At 46.6% G+C, this 10,986-nt stretch overlaps 1 protein-coding gene across 2 annotated transcripts in view; it reads left to right on the forward strand.

The window, feature by feature from the left end:
• Positions 1-10,755, forward strand: part of rspo2 (R-spondin 2) — a 50,258-nt gene extending 39,503 nt beyond the window's left edge. For both annotated transcript variants that reach the window (XM_079735935.1, XM_079735936.1), the window contains exon 6: positions 9,060-10,755. In XM_079735935.1, the coding sequence (XP_079592061.1) occupies positions 9,060-9,184 (125 nt within the window). In that variant the 3' untranslated portion in view covers positions 9,185-10,755. The remainder of the gene's footprint in view (positions 1-9,059) is intronic.
• Positions 10,756-10,986: the final 231 nt, after the last annotated feature.

The raw sequence follows: 10,986 nt of genomic DNA on the forward strand, positions 1-10,986 counted from the left end.
AAATACAGGGAGTGTGGACTTCCAACAAACCATTTGTATTGGCTTAAGTAGAGGTTAGAGCTGACTCCTGGAGTTTCTACTGTACTCAACGTTCAGTAGTGCCTGGTGACGTCACCGCTTAGCAATCTCACCCTAAAGGACATAGACATTGGCGAGCAGCCCCTCGGACTCTAAAAGCCCAAGTATTTGCTTCTATTTCAACACACAGATAAAGAAACCTTGACCTTAAATGTCTTTGAAGACTGTGACCACTTTAAGGCAATTAGTGCTTTTCTTAGAAAGGCAGTTTTAGCAAAACAATATCGGGATTTCAAACCGATGCTCTCGCGCTGTATCGATTCCGGGCGTGAAAAAAAAGCCTCACTTCATAGACAGTCGATGATGTGCACGGCCCCTCGGGAACGCTCCGTGGGCTCCCAGTGTGCACCAGCGTCCCTCTAATTTGATCCATCTTTCCTTACCTTGGCCCCCTTCTCGGACAGATGTCGCTGCCCTCTCATATACACAAACCTCTCCCCGTTGAGGTGAGACCCCCAAATGACACTGTAATCAAACACAGCTAAAAACAACAAGAAGATCTATGCCATATGCCGAGGCGGGGGCCTTCTGTTTGTGTTTTGGTAAGTGAGAGCCGGGATTATTGACAGGATTGGATGAGCCCTGCCGGCTGGCAATGGAAAGGCCCGGCGCGGCTCCGACAACAGTTCTCACCAGAGACACCAGCAGACGCGTGGAGCCACTGCCGTGGCTCCACGCGTCTGCTGGTGTCTCTGGTGAGTGTCTCGTGTCTCCGATGGGATCCGCTGTCAGAGCCGCTCAGCTGTCTGGCACCCCCCCTGTCCCCCCCGTCCCCCCCGTCCCCCCCGTCCCCCCCACCGTCCCCCCCCGCCCCCCCCGGCCGTATGACAAGTGTCGGGGGCACCGCAGGCCTCAGGGACAGGAGATCAGCCGCTTCCTGGTTAAGGTCGGATTCTCTCTCTCTCTCTCTCTCTCTCTCTCTCTCTCTCTCTCTCTCTCTCTCTCTCTCTCTCTCTCTCTCTCTCTCTCTCTCTCTCTCTCTCTCTCTCTCTCTCTCTCTCGCTGCAGTGGAACGAGAGCCACGATACGAACACATCAAACCCCCCGAACCTCACACCCCCGAAACACCCCAACCCTCCCCCCCCCCGAAACACCCCAACCCTCCCCTGCCCAACCTGCTTTATTTTCCTATACCTAACTCTGTGATGCGATCAGACTATTTTTATCAAAACATGTTTGGGAGCCGGACCTGTTAAACCTTCCAAGGTTTGAATTTTCGATGGAGACAGGGGACAGGGGGGGGATGCGGGGTGGGGGATGGCGGGGGGTGGTTGGGGTTGCAGCAGCAGTGCCTTTACTTTGTGGGAATTAGCGAACTGATCAAAGAAAACAAAAGCACTCCCCCCGGTACCGAGGGTGGGTTGATTCCCTCATCACCAGCCCTGGTCGCGGGGGGATTGCAGCGTGATCCACGGCGGCGTCTAAGCCAGGGCGACTTAGCCTGGCTCCCTGCTTGTTAGAGTCTGATGCCATTTTGGGACCGCGCTGCGCCGAGTCCAGACATGGCGGGGATTTCCTCCTGGTGTTTTCCTCGCCGGGCAGCAGAAGGATGAACAGACTTATGTGGAGAAATGAGATATAAAGAAGGAAATACACTCGACAATTTCCTCTTGTATCCTGTTTTGGTCGAGGGTGCTTTTTTTTGTTACTTTGGAGCTGGGCTGACTTTAGCTGTCATTCCTGGAGAACCAGGCTTGGAAACAGGAGAAGTCAGCAAACATTAGCTGACTTTGGAAAATATTTGCCTTACATATTTGAATCCAAAAATGTTTACATCTGCAATATACTCACATAGTGTAATGTGTCTTTGTGGTCATGTGACTGTGTGACAATGGCTGTAAAAGTCCACTGTTAAACATCCTTGAGGGGGATTGATGGAGAACTCTGTTCTGAGAAACGCTGAATTCCAAGGCCGATTTTAAGACAGAAAAGGTATACTGTGTAAAAGTTCACCTATTTAACGATACTGCCAAGGAACTTTTATTAACTTGCACAGTTCAAATTGGAAAGCAATGACAATGAACCCGTATGGCTATAACCGGGGATCCAGTATAAACAAGGACAGAAGGAGCTGAGCATATCAGAGTCGCTTAAGAAGAGCTCTTGTCTGTTAAATATAAATCGTTTCACTAGCTCAATGAAAGAGCCACATCGTAAACTCCGGGCACTTCTTTGTTTATATCAGGCCATAATGAAATCCATTAGACGGATCAAAGTGTGCTCGTGTTTTTTTCTCTATTCTATTTCACATAAACAACTTAATGACAAAATGAATCCCAAACACAAACACCTCGGCCTCACTCCTCACTCGAATCTCACGAGACCTCTCAATCTGCCACAAATCTGCCGTCGCTTTACCAGGCCACATTACTAAATGTGTATTATTTCATTGTTTCCGGCTTGTGAGGGCTTTCGTTTGATCCGTGCTCCCGTTTCCCTCCAGCCCTCCCTCCTCCTCGCGACCAGCATGTGGAGGCACTCTGTAGATACCTTGGCCCACGTCGCTGCTGCGTGCACGTACACACACAACCATTACTACAGCCCCTCCGCGCCGCCCACCAGAAAGCAGCATTGTTGCGTCAGGCACGACAACAAGAAACCCCTCTCCAGGAACCCTAACCCTAACACCCCTCCCTCCCCCCCCCCGACGCTCCGATAAGCTCCATGCTTTCTTTTTTTCTTTGCTTATCCTGAAATAAAAGAAAACATTAAGCCATTCATTAAAGTCAACTAAGGCTAATTATCCCCCATTCGCCCAGAGAGCCCAGAGGGGACGAGGAAGAAAGCTCCATGTATTCAGGCCCAGATGTGTTGGTGAGTCGGGACACAGAGATAGCTGACCACAGCAGAGGGTCTCTCTCTCTCTCTCTCTCTCTCTCTCTCTCTCTCTCTCTCTCTCTCTCTCTCTCTCTCTCTCTCTCTCTCGGGGTCCTGTGGTTTTCCAGCGCACCATCAGAACCCCGCAGCGGCTTCAGCAGCAGCTAGTCAACGTGCCTGATGCAACCTCCATGACACCATCGCTTTAAACCAAGCCAACATGCCGGAGATAGGACTCCGTTATTATTCCACCGCCTCCCCCACCTCCCCCCTCCTCCGTTTAACTTGTGTCGGTAGAGAGGACTTGGCCCCGCTCGCCTTTTTGTTGTTTTGATTTCTAAATCGGTTCCTTCTGGTCCCCCACCCCCCCCTCCACACCCCCACTCCCAACCCCACCATGACATCGGGGCACTTAATCCCCGGCAGTAGTGTGGCTGTGTTGCAGTGTTGCTTGAGGGGGAGCTGGAGGATTTGTGACTGTACCTTTAGTTGGAGGGCATATGGAGCAACACCATCTTCCCTGGTCAGGGAGCACATCATCAAATCGAATATGATTCAACATAGGGGGAAAATATGCACTTTGACTTTCTCAGATGGATTGGCCCTACTTTTGAAACATCGACATGGATGGGTTGATGGTGAACCATGAAGGCTTGTAGAGTGCAGCTGAGCAGCGCTGAGACCATCATGCACGGGGCTCATCCCTCATACAGGGCGGACAGGTTGCCTGGGAGGTGTGACTGACTGGGGAAGGAAAAACTGTGCACTTGTCTCAGATGACCATCGGCCGAATGAATCAGAGGGTCGGTCATGCGTGTTTAGCCGCTGGTGATTCGTCTGCTCACCTTTAATCCACTTTGTCCGGTGGTGGGGTAGGGGCGTGAGGAGGGGGGCAACGCTTGGACTTTGTCGGCGAAGCGGCCCCCTTCAGAAGAGGTGAAGCGCTGAGCTAACTTGTTTTGTAATCTCCGTGCAGGATCCACCCGACAGGCCGCAGATGAGGAAATAATGAGCGAGCTAATCCTAAACATTATCTTTTATAAGTCGGGATCCATGTGTTTCCAATCACTGCCGGCTAAGTAGCCCTGTGATAGTAAGCAGAGCATGGGGAAAAAGGAGAGGGAAAGGAAGGAAAAACGAAAGTGAGTGAACGAGAGAGAGCATCATCCAGAGTAACCTTGTTATGGCCCGGTGACGCTGTGCAGAGAGCCTCTTGTCAGCTCGCTGGCAAGGTGCACTTCATTCAAACGGCTCTTATGTTTAGTTTTTCCTTCGTCGCAGCAGAGACACATATTAATTCAGTTTATCTTTGTACCTCTGGCTCTCTCTTTCTCTCTCTCGCTCTCTCTCTCGCTCTCTGTCCCTCGCTCTCTCCTATTGTAGTTATATTTCCTCCAACGTTCCTCAACCACTCCTCCAAATGTTAAGTATAAACGGTGGCATTATCTAACGCTATTACAACGTGGTGAACAGCAACAACATCAAACACTATCTGGGGTTTGACCAACGCACAGGACGTAAGGGGGTCGCAGTGACGTTGAAGGCCACTTGTACGTGATCGAGTCTGAACTGTAAATAGGTTGAAATAAGGTCAGGCCATGGGGGACGCTGCACTGTTAAACAAAACAAACTGAATTAAACGGCGGCACAAAGCACTGTCGTAGGACTCCTATCCCTCTCGAGCAAAGGAGTTAGTCAGCGTTTAAGTTAAGCAGAGCACTGGCCGGGCCCTTAGACCCGTTCTCCCTCCACAGCATTATAAATGTATGTGTGAGCAGGCCCTTAATGGCTGCTAATCCAATTTCTGCCACTGAAATCAAATCTCTCCGGCGCCAGTACTTCTCTCCTTCCCTTTGCAAATGATGGCCTCGGCTCTTTCTTGGGCCTGTTTAGGGAAAAAAAGCACAGTCTCTCAAAAAAACAACCTCAATAATATCTAGCTTCACCTTATTTAAGTCAGTCTAAATCTTCCAAATTGTTTTGCCTGGGGCCATTCCCCCGCTCCCTCCCTTCTATGAAAGTTATTAATTGACAGGCTGAGGTCGCAGGCGTCTCGCAGAGCGCTGCAGTAACTGGAGAGTGCAGGGAGAGGTTTCTCCTCGGGCGCAGGATCCCCATTTACCGTACGTCTTAATGCCTCCTCGAGGTCATCCATCGATTTCTCCCAGACCGCAAGCAATGGAGATAAGATTAGGCCCGTCGATTCCAGCCCTGCCGCCGCAGCTGTTAGCGGATGAAGTCACTTGTCCATGCCGGTGGGGCGGGGGTGTTTTCGCTCTTCTTCGGCCAGGTCACGGCCCAGCTGATTATAGGTTTACATGTGTAGACACACACAGAAGGAAAAGGGGCATCGGGCCAGTCCAAACACCAAGCTTGACCACCCGTCTCTCTCTTTCTCTCTCTCTCTCTCGCTCTCTCTAGCTCCTTCAGGACGTCGTTTCTCAAGATGAATAAAGTTTCTCTTGGAGACGTGGGGAAGGAAAACATGTTTTTGTAACGTGACAGAATACATTTGTTAAAGCTGAGTTTCATTTCTCGAGTGCTGGCTTTGGCCTTTTCCCCTGTCTGAGCGAGGATTGGATACATCGGAGTGCATCAATAAGGCGAGTGGTCATATTGCCATCCCGCAAGAAGATATTGTCCTGGAGCGATTTTCTAATAATATGATATGTTTCACTGTGCATACCTCGCTGTCGCGATAACAATCTACCGTTGCGTGCTGCAGTCAAACTATTTTCAACGTATCAGCATCCACTGCTTAAATATAGTCAGCATTGGGTTACTGGACATCGGCATACACTTATGCATGCAAACACATCACTAAAACAATGGACACGCACACAGACACACACATATACACAGACGCATTCTTTCCCTCACACAAATACACGCACATATACAGATGCACTCACACACACACACACACACACACACACACACACAAAACAATTATCCAACAGCAGGCCCCGGTTATGATTTAGAAATCCAAAACAGTTTAATTTGCGTAAAGTATTTCTGTTTGTTTGTTTATGGGACTTCCAGTGCAAACTCAGGCCCAGAACTCATGTTGGCAGAGGATGATTGTATCTACAAAGTAAAATGAAACATTTAAATCAAGGACTGCTGAAGTTATATCAGGGGCAGCCAAGACGGAACACCAGTATAAAATAGGGTTACATATTTGTAACCCTGTAAAGTCTCCTACTTTAATTCAATTTTTACTTTGCCAATAATGACATTCATAAAAGACCAAACAGATTTGAACCGTAGCGTGGCTTCCAAAAACAGAATTGTCTTTACATGCTCTTAGATTTATGAATTTGTTCCTGGTTTTGAAAGCTATTGAGATGACTTAATCATTTCTTTCCAGGCAAATGAAACCGTTTCCTCTGTGCAACCCTGGTAATCAGCTTAAGTGATTACATTGGTCGTAAATATGAGACGATGAAAGCCTGACTCGTTCCAAGCGCATTGTGCCCTAAAAGAAAGGCTGAAAAGCAGCTCTTGACAAGGCATGATAGCCCATCTCGACAGCGTGCTATTGATGCTAGCGGATGGCATTTCACTGTGTTGGTATTGGTTGCCCTCTAGCTGTCAGCGCTGAGAACTTATGTGCTTATCGAATAGAGTTTGATAGAATTAGCCTGGGATTCTATTGAATTACCACACGCTTATGGTTCTCAAACTTCAGCAGTGGCCGTCAACACATATTAGCTATTTTATGATGATGATGATGATGATGATGATGATGATGATGATGCTGTATCATATACAGATGACAGGAGTCACGACAGAATCAAATCAAACGTGGTTGTGCTAAGAAGTAGACTAAGACGTTTTCTTTTTTTTCTGTGTTTACAAGGTGCAACTTCTTGTTGTTGTTTCAAACAGCATGGTACAAAAACAATACCCAGAATCCATTGCCCTCTTAGACTAGAATCAAATAAAGACTGGGAAGTATCAAGCACTTCAAAAACACTAGTCTAATGAAACCCAGCTGTCCTTAGCCCTATGAGATTTGTAATGGTTTAGAACTGTTTTGCTTGACAGTGCCTAACATGCATATGCAACAGCTTGTACTTAGCAGAAGTCAGCCTATAACTATAGGGCATTGTCTGTAAACTCAAAACAGTTTCATCTGTAATCTGAATCTGAGGATCTGAGTTTTTTTCCGATGCTTTGAGATGGATGTAAGAATACAGCAGCTACATTGTCTCGTCAGTGGTTAAATTACAGCATTGTACTGCCATGTCCAGAACTAGCCGTCAAACCTATGTTTTAACCTTTACCTCCTTGCACGGTTTTGAAGTACATGCAATTTTTCTCGGCCAAAGTGTCCCGATACGTTCCGTGAGGGCCCTGGGAGGGCAGTTCTTAATGGAGTGAGATTATGAACCTCCGTACATGGGCTTAATTGCTGTCAAATGTAATGCATCTTGAATTGATTGCACCCAGGCCAATGTTTATGGAGTGCAGACAGATGCTGAATGAAAATGTCCTTTTGAGATTGTAATTAGTCATGAGATCCACAGGAAACACAGTGTTGAACTTCATCATTGACACACGATCCTGCGGTTCATCCTGTAAGATATTTACTGTGCACACGTTCGCTTAATGTGTTTTGGATCAAAGCGCTAGGTAAATCCTTGTTTCGAACACAGTATTTTTTAGGTTACCATGGTTTGCCTGAGATCTGCGTGTATGAAATGCAACTGCCTCAGAATGGCCATGTGACTTTAAATGGCAACGTTGAAGTAATTGGGGGAAATGGCTGCGGCATGGTTTGATGTGTGTATGCATCGGTCATACTCATTGAGAAATGCCTTTAATAGAGTAATATCTTGTTTTCTCATGCATGTCCACACTTTTCTAAAGTATTTTACAGTTCGGTACAGCAAATGGGCCATTCCTTATTTTTTTACCCACTTCAGGTCTGCCAGTACATATGAGAAGCCAATTAAAGATAATGCCACATATTACACTATGCTACCTTTCTGTTCCTGGGAGCAAGTGTAATAATAAGACTTAGAAGTGGTCTGCTTGAGGCCTAGAGTTGAGACCTGTTTTTATTCAGCGATTTTCCCGCTCAGTGGACCGTGGCTCATTGCTGTGGCTGTGTGTTGGGATCCAGATAGCATCTCATCATCCAGCCCTTACCCTGCTTTTTCCCCCCATTAGAGCGACTTTCCCTTTAAATTCCCTTATACTCACTGCTTTTCACACCCATTCGTCTGATACACACACTCTCAAACACACACACACACATGCAATTACACACACACGAGCATACACTCACACACACATTCATGCACAAACACTGACATACACACGCACACACACACACACACACACACACATTCACTCACTCACTCGCTAACTCACAGAAATGCAGAAACACAGACATACTCACAGAAACGCACACACACACACACACGCATAGACAAACACACACACACACACACACACACACACACACACACACACACCGTTATCTTATTTGTTTGGCAGCCAAATTGTTGCCCTGTGGTTCAGTTGTCAACATTTTCTCCGTCGTTGGGAGCCCAGAACTCCGCAGCCTTCACCACACAAGGTTCCATGAGCACACGTTTGTTTCCCAGCATGCTTTACCCGCACCACATAAACCTGGGATTTATTAACCTTCGGGAGGCAGACCTTTTAAACACGAGTTATTAATGTTTATTTTGTCTAACCCTGCTTTATTAACTCAGTACTGCAGGCAAAAACATTAAGATTGTGTTAAAAAGTAAAGACACTCACCCCTGTGTGTCAAAATACACACATCCAAGGAGATCTATGTAACATTAAGGAGTTTAAATGGCCCCGTGAGAACGTTTCAGCTAGGATGAATGTGTATATCTGATAGAAGCGGGCCTGGCTCGGAGTGAGCCCATTGGCTGCTCTGAGCTGAGTACGATGACACCTCACAAAGCCCTCTTTAGAGATTTTAAACCAAACAGTGAGTGGGTGGGGCTAGGGGAGGTCACCCAACAGTCATCAGGATCCCTTGAGAAACCATTCAGAATACATTTGGATTTTTTTACCCGAATTGGACGGAAGTAATGAACCCTTTTGTGATATGTCAAAAAATAACAGCCAAATGGGAACATTTGAATCTAACCGTTGTTGCTGTTGCCTTCCTCTAGGGGGATCGGGGAAACACCGGACCAAAGAACCAAAGAAGAAGAACACCAAGCAGAAGCTCCGGGTCCGGGCTCAGAACCAGCACAGCGACCACCTGGCCTCGGTGCGCTCCAGCCACCGGGACTGAGCGCCACGCAACACACAGCCCAACGCCACGCTGCTAGCCACCGCCGCCACCGCTGCTCAACACACACACACGTCCCAAAGGAACAGACTCCTCTCACTCAGAACCCCTCAACTCCCAACGCCCACTTACACACAAACACACACAGACACACAAACACACACCCAACTGTGCCCACACAACTCCCGCCTGCTCGGTTGTAGGGCAGGGTACATTCAAAAGCATGCACACACGCATTGAGACCAACACACACACACACACACACACAGACACACACAATCAATTAGGAAACTAATACTCAACGCTGGTGTCCACATCGCCTCCTTACTGCCCCCCCCCCCCCCCCCCCTCCTACCCCCCTCCCACCCCACGCGTGCATTGCTGACCAACCCAAACAGTCCAATCGACCACTCCCCCTCCCATGCACCCACATCCCTTTCCTGACCTTCGACTCGTGACCTTTCAACAGTGACACCCATCAGTGACGGACCCACTCGTCTCCCCCACCACACACGACATCATCATCTCATCTCCACGGAAACAGAAGACCAAAACGAATTCCCAGAGAGAGGCGCCGGAGGGACGCCCAAAAGCACGGAGGAGAGGCGCAACGGAAGGCGTTCTCAGTTTTGCGACGCTAGCGAAGGAGCGCACAAGCTGTATAAACTGTCGTGGGACAATGAGAGACGGAGCAAGAGCTTGACGAATAGCGAGGAGAGGAGAGGCGGAGGGGTGGATGAACATAAAGGATGGAGGACGGCAAAGATGGAGAGAGAGAGAGAGAGAGAGTGAAAGAGAGATTTTGGCTCTCGTTAAAAAAAGAACGATACTGATGGACACATTATTTACATCTTGAAACTAAAAAGAGACTGTTTTTTCTGTATTTATGACAAAGCTATCCCACCGCCTGTATACTGCTCCCCTTTCGTTCGGGATGCAGTGTTTTCCCTGTATGGCCTTTATCTGTATGTACATTTTCAAGAGTAAAGGAAAAATCATGCATAGTTGCAGTATTTTATTCTCAGCACAAACTGTTTACGTTCAAATCGCTTCATGCTCTAACTGTATAGTGTCGATAAATAAAAAAAAGAAATTTAGTTGTTGGTTCCGCATGGCAACACACACTCCTGTGTATATAGTTTATCTAATTATAAACGTATTACTGTATTTTCAGTATTGACTCATTCATTGTCCTAAATGTTTTAGAGTTCAAGGGTTGTAATATTAAGCTTCAGATTGAAAAAAATTAAAATAAAATAATAAACATAGCCTCCACATAGCTATTACATTTATATGGTATATATTTGATTTATTTATTAATTCTATTTTTTACTTTTTGTGTTCATCGGAAATCTATGCCTCATGCTGTTACTCTTATATGCTGAAATATTATTAGGAATTCCGTATACCAATTCACGTATCTTTAACAAGTGGATGTTTTTGTTTTGTCATGCCAAACAGTGTCATTTTCTCATTTGAATTCTCATTTGACTGCCTACTGATTTCAACATGTTTGAAAAGATCAACAATACGATAATGATTTGTTAAATGTACCCTAGGTTTAATAATCAGGCTCCAGCAACTATATGGTCATAGGACTGCATATGTGTACATGGTGTTTTATTAAAATACATTTCATGTGACTGTATCTTGAATGACTTATTTTATTTCTCTCCCGGCAGCCGTTATTACACCTCACACCTATTGTTCCCGCTCTTAACTTGAAATACCCCACACTTTTATGACCCACCAAAACGTTACAATAAATACACCTTCAAAAAAAATCTTTATTCGAACTATATCCA

The sequence above is a fragment of the Pollachius pollachius genome (genome assembly GCF_949987615.1).
Source record: "Pollachius pollachius genome assembly, chromosome: 1".
Taxonomy (NCBI): Eukaryota; Metazoa; Chordata; class Actinopteri; order Gadiformes; family Gadidae; genus Pollachius; species Pollachius pollachius.